The following is an 18,248-nucleotide window of genomic DNA, read 5'->3' as shown; positions in this document are numbered from 1 at the left end:
AAGGTGTAATAGCAAAATAGATATAATATTTGCATTTATGACTGCTTTTTAAGAAAGATTGCACCAATTGCCAGAGAAGCACTACCTTTAGAATTAGCAAAAGAGTTGGCCTTATAATACTTTTATATACACACTCTGCCACAAAGGAGCTCAAACTCATGTATTTCTGCAAAATTTTCCAATTATAGAATTTGGAGCTCCAACAATAATTGAAATATTATTGGGAACCATCTACAAACTTAAGGTGTAAGCATTTACAAATGTAATCACTCCCTGTGATATAATGTGATAAAAATTATCTCCGAGCAAACAGAAACGTGTTTGAAACCTGGTGGCTTTTTGCCCTAAATTAAGAAAATAAGCTCTTTGTATACTAATTTAAATGGAGGAGCTGCCCTGTGGCCTTCACTAATTCTTAGAGTGTGCCACTTAAGTCCAGGCTTGTTTAAAACAAAGGTTGCATTCATGTAGTTTAGCTTCCCAAGGTCAGAAGGAGGAGTTTGTTTCCAAACCCTCGTTCTTAACGTGTCTGCCATACAACATGAATTAACACCACCACACATCAGCTGGGCCCGAATTCCCTTTGAAATGCAAAGACCTGCCAATGAATCTGCTTCCCAGCAGCTTAATATATTGTTTTCCCTTGCATCTTCTTTATTGTAGCTCTTTTATACCTGTATTTCAATTGCTCCTGGCATCTTTCCTTTATTGAGGGCTGCAGTTAATCAGCTGCTTCCATAAAGCCCCACACATAAATTCTGGTTTATGAATTCCCTGCCACAAGAATGGAGCCACCTGCCTCGTGTCCCATCACCTTTGTACAGCCTTGCAAAAACTGTGTGGAAATTACAGCAGCCCCCAAAAACAGGAACCCCCTCAATCACCTGTGCTGGGGTAGGGCTGGGAAGGAAAAAATACAACCTAGTCAAGTTTAACAGACATGTCTTAGAAAAAAAAAAAAAAAAAAGACAGAAATAGAAAGGAAACCAGCCTGGGTATGAGTGGATACATGTCTGCAAGGTTGCCTCTGCTACAGAAGAACCTCGTCAGTGTGAAGTGCTGCCATGAGCTCTGACTTTCCAAAATCCCTTACAAGTAGCAGATGTCTGTCCCCCCCTCCTCGAATTCCTCATTCGTTTTGCACCCTAAACTATGTGATTAAAAAAAAAAACACACCCAAAAGCTATAAAATGATAAGCAAAAATACTTTCTGTTTTAATAAATACATACTGAAAGAATTGCCTTAAAGCTGTATTTGTACTATTATTTAAATACCTACACCAGGATTCTCTTCTCTCTTCAGCTTCTCCAAAGTAGCTGTTTTACATCTTTTCAGCAATGCTGGAGTGGGAACTTTTAGGAGATAGAACTTTTTACTTGTTTTTTTTTGTACCAAGCACAAAGAAGCCTGTGACAGGAATAGCTCAGCTCTAGATTAAAGCAGTGAAAAACTCTCTCTCCTATTTCATCTTGGAATTATCCCTGATGAAAATTGCTGATCCACAGACACAAAAGACTCCAGACAAGGTCTCACCAATGCCCTGTGAAGTATTACCAATATTTCTGGAAATGCCTTTCCTGCCATCCCCTGAGGATTGTAAAAGCCTTTTTCACAGCTCACAGGGGCTCACAGTTATCCTGTGACCAGCCAGCACACTGAGGTCTTTCCTCCTTCAGACATTTCTAACCAAAGAGCACTTAGATTAAAGCAGATGTTCATATTATTAGACCCCAAGTGTATAATTAAGCACTTTGTGCTAATGAGCTTCTTCCCGTTCCTATTGCCCCAGCTCTCAAGGACATCCAATTGAAAATACAAAAAGGAACTTGTTTTTAAAGAAACTTGAAGTACTGGCCAGTGTTTTTGCAACCAACTCAACTTCTTGACATACCAAAATGTAAACCGAAGGGAGAACAATTCCTTCCACTTGCTTGTTTATTGAAAAATCTATTTTAATCATTCATTGCCTTCAGGGTAACAGCATTTTCCAATGCACTTACTGAGCACACTATATAGCAGTCACCATATGTCTTTCCTCCTCATACAATCAAAAAAAAAAAAAAAATCAAACCACAACTTTTGCTAATAAAACTATAATAACCTATCTGCTAACAAAAACTACCCACACTTTAAAATTTTTTTTTTTTTTTGTTCAGGATTTCTTATTTCCTCATGGGATTTTACTAAAGTGAGGAAAGCAATTAATACACAAGCTTCATTTAACAATCTTAAACGCACAATGTGACAATTGCTACAAAGGATTTTTTGTTTAAAGTGTCCAGAGTGCTAGTGTCAGTATTTAAAATGAAAGGGATGATGGCATCAGCTGCAAATAAACACCGGTTTTCCTGCGTGGAAAACTCTGCAAACCTTCCCTGCCACTCCAGGATTTTTCACACCCTTGAGCTGTGCCCAGGAAATGTTCTGTGCTGGTTCCTCAGCCCTGAGCTGCACACAGAGGTGCTTCTGGTGTTTCCCCAGGTTTCATTTCAACCAAACACGGCTCAAGCAGCAGGTAATTAATCCCTTTGTGAGCACCACAAAACAGAACCAGGCAGCTTCTATGTATTTTCTTCACCACACCTGAATGTTGCAATGTAACATTAACAGAGGATGCAACACACCTGGGAAATACCTGGGTATTCCTTTCTCACAGTGAGTTATTACAGAGATAAACAACCATCTACCAGAACTGTTTGGAAAACCACGATAAAAACAGAGATAGGGGAGTTTTGTTGACACTTTACAGTCCCAAATGAAGCCTAATTGTGACGGTCTCAACCAAAATGCTCAGGGAACTGAATTTTTCAAAATATTGTATCCTTTTTGCTTTTTTTTTTTTTCTTTTTTTAACATCTGAGACTCTCCAAGAACATTTGCAACCCTTTTCAAGAGCCTGACTCTGAATTTCAGTCGTGAATGATCAACGAGGCGTTTGTAACACGCAACTCACTGTCTGAAATGACAGGGACAGGATTTTATTTTACTCAGTTTTCATTTTTCCTGTTGACAGGGGTTGCCTGATAAGTGAGTCCTTGCTGTTACAGACCATACTTACAATTTGGGCAATAAGAGAACCTGCTTGTTGTCTGTGCCTGATAACTCCTGGGCCCCAACTATCTTTGTAAACAAATTGAAAAATAGGACATGATGATAAAAAAAATCACCTTCAGACAAGCAAGAGGGAGCCAAGGCCATAAACTATTAAATCAAAAAATACAGTGATATCATTGTATAAAATATATTCTCATGAGGGAAATGGAGCACTTATCCCATAAGCCCTTCTAAACAATTAGTGATGAAATTCTCTCTCAATTAATGGAACAGAATATTAGAAACTGGTAGTTAAGACTTATTTGGAAAATAATTCAGGTTTTAGTAATTTACAAATGCAGATCCTGATCCTCATTCTAGTCTGTCTCTAAGACAGCTGCTTTACAGAAAGCAGATAATATAATTTTTTTTTAATTTACATGCAGTCCATTAAACTCAATTACCAAAAAAAAAAAAAGAGCAATCTTTCAGAGGAAAATTAATGTAGAAATGTCCCTGTTGGGTCAATGAAAGCTGTAAAATATCCAAGCATATATATATGGAAGGAGGTGGTTATATTGCAAGTAACATCTCCCCTCTTCTACACTTATAAGGAAATGGGAACTGAGAAAAAAATCAGAACTTATTTGACACAATGCTGCATAAAAAGTTTCAAACTCTCTGGAATGATCAATTAGTTTTTACTCCTTGACACTGCTACAGACTCAGAGTAACTTTACATTGTTGATGGAACTATTCCAGATCTACACTGGAGTAACTCAAGATGGGACTTAGTCCTCAAGATACCAGAGGAAAAAAAACCAACCAACCAGCCAAGAAAAATTTGTCTTTGAAACTTCAAAAATCTTATTTTCTCTTGTATTTTACTGAAAAGGTTTGGGGGTTCCCCCCCCCCCCCAACTGAGATGTTTCAGTTTTAACACCACAGTGATATGCACAATAATTCATTTCACTGTCAGGTGTCCAGAGATTTAACAAACCTCTTCTTGTATTAAATGTTAGGGAAATATTCCAAAAAATGCAGAAACCAATACCCACGAGAAAAAAAAAAAAAAAAAACACTATATGGAACCAGTCTTATTTATTTGATTTTGTTTATGATGAGAGAGATTTTAGTGCTCTAATTATCATTATCAGCACACAAACACCTGCTGTTGCTTGCCGGTGTTTCTATTAACACGGTGTGCCACTTCAATAGTTTTCTGTTGGCAATCCAAAATCAAATTACGTCTTGTCTGAAAATTATTGTTACTTGCTGACACAAAGTGTTTGCTGTGTCTGTGATTTTCTAACCTTTTCTTTATGGTAAAAAATAAAAATAATAATAAAAAAAATCAATAGTCATTTGAACATTTTGTTTAATAGTGTTTATGAAAACAGGGACCATTGTGGTGTCTCAGTGATTGTTTTTGTGGGTTTGGGGACCCTGGGGGGATCCTGTATCCTCTGTGTGTCCAGGTGGCAAGTTGCCTGCAGGGTCAGTGATCCAGGTGATGCCCACACTGCCCCTGGGATCTTGTGCCCCGTTCAGATTTGGATTCTGTATTGAATTTAACATGGAAGTCAGAAATCCACACTACTGATTATACGGACAGAGAATCCCTCAAATCAATTTTTCTATTATTTAGACAAAATAATAAAACCCCCATATAATTAACAATTAATATATTTATATAAATTTATATAATATAAATATAATTTATTTTATATGTATTGCCACTCCTAAGCAAGGGGTGAAACCTGAATCCACTACTCATCCACCTGAATCCAGTGAATCTCCAGCTACAAATGCTTATGCCAACAGGAGGACTTGCCTCAGCCACAAAGAGCTGCCAGGGATCTAACACAACCTTAAAAAGTTCTCTTTAATAAGATTTCAAAAGGATTAAAAAAAAAACAAACCCTACTGTTTTTAATATAATTACAGCACGACACAGTTATTTTTATGCAGGTCCTGTCTCCCGCTGCTGTCTGGGATTAGTTTTCACTTAGCAATGGTGAAGAATTGCCTCATGTCCTGGTTCAACCTCAAAAATGATGACAGGAATTCTGGCTGGATGTTGTTCTATCGGCATGTTACCTTGTTAAAGAGCTGCATTTACCACAGGTGCAAATGCTGTGTTGGTGCCACAGTCAACATCCTTTCAGCCAGCACCAAAGTGAACAGCACGCTGCTCCCAGGGCTGCCTTTCCCTCCTTTCTGTCGATTCTGCCTCTAAAGCAGAAGTTGTCTGCTATATTTTGGAGCCTGCTGGAATTTGATCAAACCCAAGGAAAATCGTGCCAAAAAAAGTGACAGCTAGTCAATGGGTGGTGTGGTCCCCAACTCGCTGTCTGTCTGGGGTCTGCTGCAATCAATGCTGCCCTGCCCACCTCCCAAACCTCAGAGCCAGATCAAAGCACAAAACTTCTACAGGGGAATGTTCTGCCTCCTTTACAAGTTCATGTCAGAGCAGGCTTCATATAACCCCGAGTGCTTCCTGTGTATAAATACTGAGAGTTATTTTAATTCATACTCTGGGAGAAAAGCCATCACAGGTCCAAACCTGAATTTGCTCTCAAGCCTAACCAAGCTTTAGGGGCATGACAATCTCCTGTACAACACAGCTGGGATAGAAAACACAGCAGCCTGAAAACATGCATTTCATTTCTATTGTATAAATACTTTGCACGTATAATTCAAAATCTCAGTATGTGCAGGTTGAATGGCGCTGAAAAATACTGCAGTATTTGCTCAAATTGCAAACATCAAAAATCACTTTTCAATCTCTTTATATTCTTTCTTTGCAAAGGTTTGAGTCCTTCAGCTGCACAGTTATGGCTGTTCACACCTAAATCCTCCATCACACGCTGGTGAAAAAGAAATTTAGACTTGTGTAATTAATTATAAAATTTACAATTCCCATTATATGTTGGCTAATTACACAGTCTCAGCCAGCTGTATTTGGGAAGAGATAAAAACACCACATGAACTCTTTAACTAGCCTTTCCCTCGTAAGCTCCTGCTTTTGTCTGGTGCACAAAGGTGCATGTGAGGTCAAGCAGCAGAACAAAACACCCCCCAGCCACCACTGTTTTTTCTCTTTCTTCTGACCCCGGCAAGAACTTGATTTTTTCGCTGCCTCAGTCCTGAAGCTGTTTGCTTTTGCATCCAAGAGGACTGAGTAACAGGAACATCCATGGAGGGGGATCTGCTCTTTCCTGCTTTCTCACTTTCTTAAAATAAATATTAACTGGGTGCAGACACTTCGCTACTCACAGACAGGGTCTTGCAGAAAGGCAAAAAGTTAATCTTTCACGTTTTCAGGAAAGGAATAAAGTCTGATCTGCTCGTGTGAAAGCTTGCAGGCAAAATAGTAGTATTGGTAATAGCAACAATTATTCTTTAGAGAAACTACATAGCTCAGGTTTACTTGGGTAAACTGTAACAAATTAAAAATTGTAAATTGTAACAAATTAAAAAAGCTGAATCAGGGTATTCACACAGAAAATTTTGGAGCAAAAATATCAGATCTTGCATAGCTAATAAACCTACAACTTATTGATGAAGTCCAAAAGAAAAAACCCTCCTAGTTTTCATGAGCTATACTAAAGTTCAAAACTCTTGGTAACTTTCATTTTAGAATATTTTTCTCTTATCATTCCTGTAGTTTGAGATTCAAGTAAGCAATTTAAAAACCTAAGTGGAAATTCAGTGTGAGGAAGAGTCTTTTTGTCAAAGCCAAAGCCACAAAAGGCAAAATTTCCTGGCAAATCGGAACCGATTTCAACTCAACCATGTTCGTGACTCATCCTTCATCTTCATAAACTATAAAATGATGCACTCTGCAGTCATGAAAACCTGTGAACAGCAATATGAAACAGAAATATTTGCTGAAAGTGGATTTCAGGACTTTAAATCCTTTTAGTTGTCGGTCATTCAGACACAAGGAGCGATACAACTCATTTGGGAAATAAGACCTTGATTTCTTCCAATGAACTTCATGCACTGAGTGCTCTTTTTATAAAGGAATGGAACATTAGACCTTCTCATCCATCACACCCAATAGAGCTGGTAGTTAAATGCTACAATTTATACCCTAAACAAGGTAGATTCTTGATCAAGCTTGCCAAGACCTATCCTGTAACTTCAAAATGTGTCCCTTGGTTCCTTTCAGAAATTTAAACAACTCGGTATATTTGAATACATTTGCCTCTGCCTATTGACCTTACATTCCCCTTATCAGGAGAACAGAATTTCCTTAGAAGTTGCCTGGGGCATTTCTGCAAGGTCAAAGGCACACAATGCACAGACAGGGATAAACCTCCTTTGAATTACTGCATCCATTCACGCTCCAGTGGCTCTGCAACCCTGACAGCAACAAACGGAGTCTGTGCTGGGAGCACAGCACTTAACTTAGAAAACACAAGAGGGTATGGTCAGAAGGAGCCCTGACATGCTGTTAAACCTTTACCCTCCTGCCTGAGCACCTGCACCACTAACACACAACAGACAGGAGTCACAGAGCTGTGGGGGAAGTTGGCAGAACCACGTTATTGCAACCACAAATTCCCGTTTGCCACGAGGACCCAGTCATTGCACAGTGCTGGCTTTTCAACAGAGTGAGCAGTACATTCAAGGGAGACAAATCTCTCCCTCTGCCAGTAGGTTCTGAAGAACTGAAACTGGGTGTTTCTCGTCTCAAGTCCTTTATTTATGGTGGGGATTTAGAAGCTTTGTCTGGTCTCAAAATAAGTTATGCTGGATGAGGACTCTAATTAATATTGCAGAGCTTCTGGGAAGACCACCCCAAGACCACCAGCAGGCAAGATGCTGTGTCTTTAATGATTTCTGTCACATTCCACACAGACTCAGTTTCTAGCCCTTTGTTTTTGTTGAAACTACAGCCTTATTAATATTTTAGTATTAAATAATAGGTCACATATGTTTTGGAAGGACAGGTAACCTCAGGGCAGGTTGCAGCTCAACTTTTGGGTATCAGTGCTGAAAATCTGCAGCTCTCATGGTAGCTTATTGTAGAGCTGGGTTACTGCTGCAAGTTATGAAGCATATCAAATGTTTTGATAAATCAAAGGAATATAAATGGCCTAAAAAAAAAAAAAAAAAAGAAGGGAAAGAGTAAAATATTAGGGCTTGTCTTCTTTTCCAAAATCTCCCATTACTACCCTCACAGAGACCTGTTTTCTACCTCCGAGACTCCAGTTCAAAATTCCATTTAAGAAAATGAAGAACATGATCCTGCCATCTCTTCAAAGATTTAACTTTATGGTAGGAAGCTTTTATTGTTGTTATTTGCCATTAAAGGTAATAATTCAGGTGTAGTTTTCTTTTGCTAGCATTTGTGTTATTTTGTTAATGTCTCCATAGTCGCGGTTGGCACTATAAAAGGAATTCCAATTTTTAACATGATTTTCATCCTCAAAGCAGGGATGTTTTCTAGGGAGCCCAGGGAGGAGGAAGGAATACGACTCAGACACTGCAGTCAATTGTTACCCCAGAGCACACACACTTGGGTTGCTTCTCTTTGATGCTGCTGCCAATTTTATTCACAAGCATATAAAAAAAAAGGTCATGACATTTAGAACTACAGTACTCTGGGAATTAAATGTTCCTTTAAATTTTTAATTTCAGGAAGTAATTTATCATGGAATAATATTTGAATGTGATTGAGGGAATGTGTAAAGATTAATGCAAACTGTCTTCAAACTGGACGTTCACAACCACATGTGTTTAACCTCGTTGTATAATAGGCATAAAAAAGCTGATGTGTGAGCTCTAAGATTTCCATTTTGCTGGAAGCATTCACACTGTTATTATCTTTAGTATTTTTCCACTGACATGCCTGTATAAGGCATGAGGTTTAGCTCTCTATCGTTTTTTTACTTAACATTGCACTTCACAAACCTGGCAACTAAACAGGGGGCAGAAACCAAGTCCTGGAGTGTGCACAGTTCTTTCTTGTGAATTTTTATATGAGAAATAAAACTACTGATTTTAGGCTAAGACAGCCATATTAATGATACTATTGGACTAGATAAGGAAAATAAAATAATTTTGTGTGAAGACTGGAGATAACACCAAGGTAACAGGTAAAAAAACTCAGAATAATTCAGTTTGAGACTCCATTTTCACTCAGTGGGTCAACTGAAGAGACAATATCTGAAGAAAGGAGACTGAGGAAGTTAAAGGAACTCTTTAACTAGAACATCATTGGCACATTCAAAGAACCAGAAGAAAAGCAAGTTCTAAAGCCCCTTTGCTCTTGATTATTTGATTCTCAAGACCAAATCCTTTTGTGGACACTTCAGCACCTAATAATAGTAATATCCTTGCCAACAGGGCAATGGCAGGAACACTGCTGGCTCAAGTTTGGCCTCTTGGAAAAGCCTCCAGGAAAGTTACTCTGCAGATCACCCAGTTCATTAAATTAATGCTTTGTTGGCTGGAGTTAAAGATTTGAGTCAAGCAAAACAAAAGCCTGGGTTTCAGAATACATATACCCTGTCAAATTGCATTTATCAAGATAAGCGTTATTAGAATCTTTCTTCTCTTGTGTGAATGAAATTGTAAGCTTGAAATGCCACTGAAGATTTATTAACCTGATACTCTTTCTGATAAGGGCAAAGGAATAGAAAGGGCAAAGAAAAAGAAATATTTCTTGTAGCCTGATAAAGGCTACAAGAAATAGAAAATATGAATAAGGCAATTTATCAGTGGGCACACTGTAACCAGAAGATTCAAGCCACCTAAAGTGATACTGCAGTTCCATATTGATTTCAGCACACTGCCATCCACAATACCTCGTTGAAGTTCGAAAGCTGGGCGGAAAAATGTCTGCAGTTTTCCAAAAAAAACACGAAATAAACCTGGATTTTCAAAATATAGGCTGGAGAAACACTTGTTCTGGAAAGCAGATGGAGGTCTAATATGAAAACTGGTGCTGTGCTAGAGGATATGGTGTGTGGAGGGAGAACCACCAGCAGGAGTATCAGCATTTTCAGCTGAAGTGACAGGGCCTGAGCCAACAGGCTGAAATGTTGTTTAAACTTCCCCCCCTGTTTCTGTTCCTGCTGCTGTCAGAACGTGTCCACAGTGGGCAGGAGAAGGAGTGAAGAGAAATTCCTGGGTGTCTGGTGGCAAACAGACCATTGTTGAAGCTCCATGAGTTTTATACTCCGGGTGATGCACAAGACAAACACATTTCACTGCTTAACAGGACAGAGCAAGCCCTGTGTAAGTCACCACACTGGCTTTGTGAGCTACTGATACAGGCAGCTGCCAGTGAGTTAACCACTCCAAAGAGAGGGGAGACAACACTGGACTTAAAACCAGGCTTAAAAGCAGGCTTGCACTCAACTTTGCCACAGTTGCTCTCACCAGAGCATCTGCACTCACACCAAAAAAACCACAGCTCCAGGTAACAACTTTTCCCTTCCTCTTGGCTGTCCTCATAGCAGGGAGCAAACTCTTGGACACAGCCTGGCCATGGCACTCCCCCTCCTGCTGTTGGACTTGTGCTGTCAGTCAGTCCTTTCTGCAAGAGCTGATTCCCTTTGGGTGAGGTCACTCTGAGACAGCTGGTGCTTGCTTCCTTGGAAAAGACCTGGGGGAGTGAATTATCTCCCCGGGGTTTCAGACCTTACCTAAGGAACTCAGCAGAGAGCTGGCAGAGAAAATAGCCATTTATGCTGAGGCTCCAACCTTAATGGAGCATCATTTAAAGTGACTTTGTTACTGAAACAATCTCATACGTAAGCACAGACACATATCTCTCCAATATACATTTGCTTTCTAATCATAACATTAATAAAATAAAGGTTAAATGGTAATTCAGGTCCCTATAATACATATGTGTGACCTCAAATGACTTCTTGGTTAACACACTTTTAACTCACAAAACAATGGACCATCAAGTTGTATTCTTTTCTTTTCTATCTTATGATCCTTCAATATTTTCATTCAAAAGTATTTTCACTCAAAAATGAGACTCATTAGCCAGAACTCAAGTTTTCCTACGAGACTCTATCAGGTGGGTGTTAGTTTTGCAGCAGTTAATGTTTTTGAAAGCACTGTTTGGAAAATGATTTGTTGTACCTTACCTTGTTCTCAGAAAGTGTTACACATGTAAAAAGCTAGTTAAAAAGAAGTCTTTCTTACTTTTTTTTTTTTTAAGAACACAGCTGGAATCAATTAATCTGCCATAATTTCATTAACAGCTCAACTTACCAGTCTTCTCCACCTTGTGTTTTGAACTTTCAGGTCCTGGAAGGCAGGGGCAGGACCCTTCACATCGAGCTGTGATGGTTTTGCCAGAAGTACAGGCATGAAACTCCAACTTGCACTGGAACCATAAAAAAAAAAAAGAAAAAAAAATTTTTTTTAATTAGGACAAGATATAAAAACAGCAGCTGTGGATTAAATGAGAAATTGTGTTATCAGTAATGGCACAAAGCTTCAGTCTCTGATTTATTCCTCTGGTCTTTTGAGGAGCTGAGAGCTCTCAACTTCCACTGCAAGCAATGGACTTGGTCTGAATAAACGCTCACAAAGAGATACCAGCCCTCAAAATAAAGAGAACTGAAGGAAACCAGCTCATCAGCTGATGACACTGGTCCTTCAGCATCTCAGCTTCTCTGAACAAAGAAAAAATTTTAAATGACTCCTACCAATGGCTACAGATTTCCTTAAGAGTTACCAGTAACCCTTCCTAAAAATAGCCATCCATCATTCAACCAACCCCAGAAATACAGCAAAATTGTAAAACTAAAGAGTGAAGATTAAACCATGAGTAGTACAGCACAGTTCTTTGTATCTGCATGTTGTTACTTAGAATCATACACTACTTTTGCTCCTGAATTCAGTTCCATTTTTTTTTCACCTTTTACCAGATCAGAATCTGAGGGCTTTTAATGCACAGGGGAGCTTTGCCCGTGGCTGCCAGGCTGGTGTTCCTTCCCACAGGGATTGCCTCCCATCAGGGAAAATGGGAACGCTGGGCTGTAAAATCCTTTTGATAAGTCCGAGTTGTGTTACAGATTAATTCCATGATTCATCTAAAAGCAGGCCAACGCATTCACACAGCGTGTGACAGAACACGATGTGTTTTGACTGGTGCAGCTCTCCTGGAGGCTGAAGGACACGCAGCCTGAGACCGTGGCATGACTGTGGAGGATGCAGAGGGCAACTGGAGCTCCCTGAGCAGCAACCACTGCTGACAACCACAGCATCACCCTCTGTTATTTCAGTACAGTGGAAGCCAAGAGACAGAGCAGGGTGTTGTTACAAGATAAACACCCTCCTTCTTCGATAGTACCACAAATATCTTGGCTTTGCCTCTGCTTGTTTTTTATTACAAGAGCTCATCTCTGCCCAAGCTTTAATCTAGCAGCAGGAGACCATCATCCTGTGCCTGCATCCTGCCCTGTTGACATTATCTCCCAGCTTCAATGCTCCATGGTGATTCTGTGCTCTCTCTCTGATGTTCTGCCCCTCTGATTTGGGAGATGTGGCCACACACGGACGTGTGTGAGCTCAACTTGCATTTTACACCAAGACTGAAGGGAATAGATGCACCTGTTTGTCATCTGTTTGCTCCACAAATACACTTTGCACAGAGCACAAAGGCAAGAGAAAGCACATCACCAGAAAAGGAGGAGAAAGGAGAACACACCCTGAGTGCAGTCCTGAAGGCAACAACTTTGCAGCACGTTCTGATAGTCAATGTCTTACTGAAACCATGGGCATAAATCTCCTTCCTGCAGCTGGAGTTGATCATTTAATCCCTCACAGAACATCAATTACTTACGTATTTTATTATGCATAATAAATGTAAATTATGTATCTAAGCATCAGAAATTGTACTTCAAATACCACCTTTAAGATGGCACAGCCTGTTTCAATCCCCTTATTGTGTGTGGTTAAGAAAGAAAGAGTTTTATACTTAGAAACAGCAAGGCAAGTTTTTCCTCAGCTCTCCACATGATTGATAAAAATGACAACCAAAAAGGTAAAAAGTGAGCCAAGAAAAGAAACTGCTTAAAAGGGCTCTATTATCTGAGGGCAAGGAGGAGAGCTAAATTTGAAGACTGTCAGGGTACAGTCACATGTGAGTGAGTTTACACAGGTGAATAACCACATTACATCCCCACCACACTTGTTTGAGGTGTTTGATGTTGGGGGTTGAAGATTAAATATGAAGATCATTTTAAATATTAAGTTAGGATAATTGTGATTATTTTTCCACATGTTTATTCCTTCCCCCATGAAAAACATGGAGATACTTTCCATAGGATGGTGTGTTTACTCACTGTAATAACCTACATGAGTAGCACAAGTTTGGATTTAATGACATTACCTAAGTGATGTTCAGAGAGGCCACAGAGATGCCTTGTGGAGGGAGCAATAATGACATTTTTGGAGTATTCTGCTGCTGGATCTACGCTCTGTAAGCAGCCTTAAGGCTTTCTCCAGACCAGGGACGATTAAGTGATACACGGTATATGGACAAACAGTAAATGAAGGAAAAATCCAAACTATCAGTCTTTCACACCAAAGGGACATTCTGTATTTCACAGGCACGAGTCACAAAGCCTCTTGCAGTGATTGCACACTGGACTCACCAGGAGCTGCCCACACTTTGGGGCTGATCCCTCTGATTTCAGGCATTGCTGGTAGGATTGGCTGTGCCTTGACTCTCTGCTGAGCTGCTCTGGGAGAGCTCCCTGGGTCTTGCAAGCTTTGTTATTTCTCTGCTGCCTCCCCAGTGTGGGAACTGCATTTGTTTACTCTGAACCCCAAGGCCCACATAAACATCTCTAAACTATTTTACTGCAAATGGAAAAGCAGCTCTGTTATTTGTTGCTAAATGTATATGGAGATCAATAAAATATATGAGGGGAGAAATGGTTGAACATATTCATGGAAAATTCATAAATTAATTTATTCAACTAAGATGGGGGAAATTACTGCAGAGTGTGTTTTGGTTAAAGTGTTCCCCTGAGAATCCACTACTCGTATAATGATTCCCTCTTTATTGTCAGTGAATCTACAGCAATGTGTTTTGCATAAGCATTCACATTTGAGGGAGAAAGGAAATAGCTACATAAAATTTATTCCCAGCTATTTTATTCTTGTCTGTTAGTCTCCAGCCTGCAGTCCCTGCTAGAGGAGAATCTAGATATTTTTTTAATGATGTAATAAAACTGTGAATCTCTGCCTTTATAGTGGCTTTCAACATTTGGCAGCCAGGTTTAGATCTAACCTGCAAGTAATATTGTTGAATAAGTTGCTGTGATCTTTTATGTGAGGGTGCCTATTTGGCTGGTGAATGTTTTTGTGGACAGGTTAGTTCAGCCCAGTACATTAATGCCTTGAAGAGCTTTGCATCCTGACACAAGGAACTCGTGTATTTGCCTAAAATGCAGCCAAGTACAGCAGCACGTCCTGGCCCTGCCAGCACCTTTCACTGGCAATAGGATGCCCTGGGTTGGAAGTGACTCATGGGGGACCATTAAAGACCAGCTCCTGATTGATTCATGATTCAAAAAAAATCTATAATTGAAAATATCTTGCAGTCACACCAACAGAGGCGAACGCATTAGGCTGCAAAATTCTGTCATTAACTGAATGTGAATTAAACAGGAGAGGATGTGGGAATTAGCAGACAACACACACAACAAAGATAAACACGAAGTCTCTTTTGAGAAAGAATGAAATTTTAAATAGGAGGTTAAATTTTATAGTACACTAATTAAAATGTGTGTTAAAGCCCCGAACTATTATATCACATTAATAGCAGTGGCTCTGAACCCTCTGTTGTTGAACAGTGCTCTTGCCTGGAGGACACTGCATTTTTAGCACCCTACAAGCTTTTGACGTTTTCACCAAGGAAGATTTCAGGGCAGTGTTTGTTTTATGGTGCATCTTTTATTCACTCACAATAAGTCTCTTCGAAACTACACATACAAATAACAAAAGCTCATTATTTTCCACCTTATCTTTTACCCAGTACCTGCCACAGGCAGAAACTAAAACTTCCTGAAATTACAGCATGTATATATTTTTAGTCCAGAGTTTCTTGATATCAGTAGTTTTTTTTTGTACCTATCTGTCCTAGCAGATAATTAGAATCCATTGGAATTCAGACACCCCTTTGAGAGGGGTTGTTTGTTTACAAGCTTTACAGCAGTGCTTGCCACTGCTTCCATTGCAGGGACTCTTATCACCATTTTCTTTATAAGCTGCTTTTTCCAGTTTTCATCAGATGGGAAAAAAAAAAACAAACCCCACAACCAAACAACACCCACCATATTTGGAACACACTCAGAGCAAGTGTGGCTTTTCAAAAAATTGTCACAATAGAAGGAAAAGTTCATTATCTTTTCTCCAAATCCCCAAGGAAATGTCATGCTGTGCACTCCCATTGCACCCTGCTGGACACAAAGATCCAATGGGGATTCTCCAAACTTTTCAGGCTCTTAAAACCCAAAATCCTGAAAACAGGACTGGGAGGCAGCAAAGCCAACCACCTGAATTCATGTTTGTAAAGAGCCACACACTAAGGTGAAGTCCTGACGTGAGATTTTGGGCTGTGGGAGAGGGTTTTGTGGTCCCTCAGCACTTCTCCTCCCTGCCATGGCTTCTGCTGCCTGAAAATACGGACCAAGCTCCCCACAGCTCATGTGCTGCTCCAGGATGGGACTGGCTCATGTTACTTCAATAGAAATAAAAGGGAGACAGAGGAAAAAAAAAAAAAAAAAGAAATTAAAAAATTATCGTTTGTTTTCCATTAGAAGAGCTACAAGGAGAGCATACAGCACTTAATCTTTGCAATAAAAGCTGTACACAGCTATCTTAAAATCCTGGAGCTCTAATTAGGAGCTCTGTTCTCCTTCTGAGAATACAGAGCTGCTGCTGATATTTATAGGAGTTATGCATGCATACCAGTGGTGGAATCAACTCTAATTAACACAACCAATCTATTGTGTAAATACATATTGAGGCCTTTTTAAAATGTGTGCTAGCTCTGGCTTCGAAGCAGATGTTGTAGCTGATGGGCTCAGAAATTCCCCTTTTTTGCAAGGAATGACATGAAGGACCTTGTCATACCTCAGGTAAACAACGAATATTTGAGAAGGTCTCACTGCACACTGAGCTGACAGGCTGGTGCTTCAAAATCTGCTACAACAACAACAACAACAACAACAAAAGAACAGCTTCCAGGTGGAGGGTCAGGATGAGAGAGAGAGCCAGCTTGCAAGGCACTGACATTAAATAGGCTGAACAGATTTATGCAGCCAAATGCAGTAACAGCAAAAAGGTCTCACACAGCAAAGCTCCAAGGACCAGAAATTGCTCCACACTCCACAGCTCTGCCCTCTGCAATCCTGCAGCTCTAATCAGGGGGAGCTGGAAGACTTTGCCCTCGGGGTAAAGGTACCGGGGAACAGAAGGGAAGTGGGAGACCCAGGAAATCTTTCATTGTCAGTCAGCCTGTCAGTAATGTTGCCACCTGCAGGTGCTCCAAGCACACAGCTCAGGTGCTTAAAATCAGGATTGCCAATTTTAAGATTTTAAAATTTACCATCACTTGTTTGTTTTTTGTTTTTTTTCTTTTTTTTCCCTAATTTAATTTTAAAAGTTTCAGATGCATTTTTTTGTTAGATCCCAGCCATTTCTAATCAGTAATTTACGTGTTTTTGACTATTACAGCATAAGTTTAAACAATCAACTACCATCTCCAGAGCAACTGGAAAACCAGAAGGTTCATCTTCCAAGAAGAAATAATTGATTCCTGGGCTTCAGAAAACAACGAGCTGAGTTGCAAGAGGCAGCAATCATGCAATTCAGGATGGCATTAATTGCATATTTTGCGGCTCTGCATTATAATTAGAACTGTGCACGCCTCCCTAAAATTAGGCTTCAGCTTCTCAGCAGGAGGACAGAAGGGGCTCCTTCTTTTCATCAGGTAAAGACAAAGTGCTGTTTCAGAAAACAGAGAGCCTGATTGCTCAGTAGAGGGTCAGCTCTGCTCCAAAGCACAGTCCACGCGTTTATAAACAAACAAATACTTCATAAGATAAATATTTAAGACCTCATAAATAAATAAATAAGACCCGTTTCCCAAATTAACTGCCAGTTGCAGAGTTAGTAGGGTGACTGCTTGTAGGCATGGTGAGCCATCTCAGTGTTTGACTGGCAGGGCTGCAAACCATGCAAATTATCTTGTACTTGTGCTGCTCCAAACTGCCCTCACAGACAGAGCAGAACCAGCTCATTTGGGCTGATCAGGACAGATCATCGAAGGACAAAATTCTCTTTTAATACAGACCAAGCTGCCTCGAGAAACAAGTGGAAATCAGCTCAATATGAAGCAGGAAATTTTTAAAAAATGCATTTAATTGCCTGAGCTGGATGATATGGCATATAATGACACTACACACTGGGTATGGAGGTGGAGGACATTCAAGGGACCATTTACTAATGCAATGTGACAATGAGAACAAATTCTATGAGCATTCTATGAGCAAACAAGAAAAGAGTTACAGGCACCAAAATCTAGTGTGTTATATAGAAATTCAATTTGTGTTTACGAGTAATTTCGATGCCAGTTCTGGAAACACCTAGGCCCAGGAGTCTGTGGGGACTGAGCTCAGTTGGTTTATCATCTTGTAAGAAAGTCCTTACTGAACTTGACAGGTCTGGAACACGACACAGAAGAGTCAAATCATAAGTTGGAACTTTTGTGCAACGCTGATTTCAACTTCACCCATCCCCAAGGGGCAGCTCTGGCTCACAGGGACTCGCTGCTGCAGGTTGGCACCGACCTGGGGCATCTCTGCTTCATGGTGTGGCACAAACATGCACTGCTAATCACTGCTAGGAACTGTCTTTGGAGATGCTAATGTTGTAGCCAGGAATATTTGCAGGATCAGAATCCAAATGCAAATGTAGGCAAGCGATGCTGGCTTATTAAATATATATATATATATATATCTATAGTGCCTTACAACTCATACTCTGTATTCACACACAAAAGCTTTTCCTATTGCTAATGTTTACTCCTTTGCCTTCCAGCAGGATTTGCATAAAAGCTCACTCATGATGACCATTTTCTACCTGCACATGGGAGATTTTTCTTTCCAGTACACTAGTCTGCCACATCTCAAGACGTGGACTTTAAAAATCGCTTTC

At 39.9% G+C, this 18,248-nt stretch overlaps 1 protein-coding gene across 2 annotated transcripts in view; it reads right to left on the bottom strand.

Annotated features, from left to right (window-relative positions):
* SPOCK1 (SPARC (osteonectin), cwcv and kazal like domains proteoglycan 1) overlaps nucleotides 1-18,248 on the bottom strand; it is a 246,071-nt gene that overhangs the window by 41,733 nt on the left and 186,090 nt on the right. For both annotated transcript variants that reach the window (XM_027892461.1, XM_027892462.1), the window contains one exon: nucleotides 11,283-11,397. In XM_027892461.1, the coding sequence (XP_027748262.1) occupies nucleotides 11,283-11,397 (115 nt within the window). The remainder of the gene's footprint in view (nucleotides 1-11,282; nucleotides 11,398-18,248) is intronic.

This window comes from Empidonax traillii, unplaced genomic scaffold, assembly GCF_003031625.1.
Source record: "Empidonax traillii isolate 1590-97213 ecotype Southwest subspecies unplaced genomic scaffold, ASM303162v1 scaffold353:size574767, whole genome shotgun sequence".
In the NCBI taxonomy this organism is placed as follows: Eukaryota; Metazoa; Chordata; class Aves; order Passeriformes; family Tyrannidae; genus Empidonax; species Empidonax traillii.
Note: the sequence above shows the minus strand (reverse complement) of the source record. Positions and strands in the feature narration are given on the sequence as shown.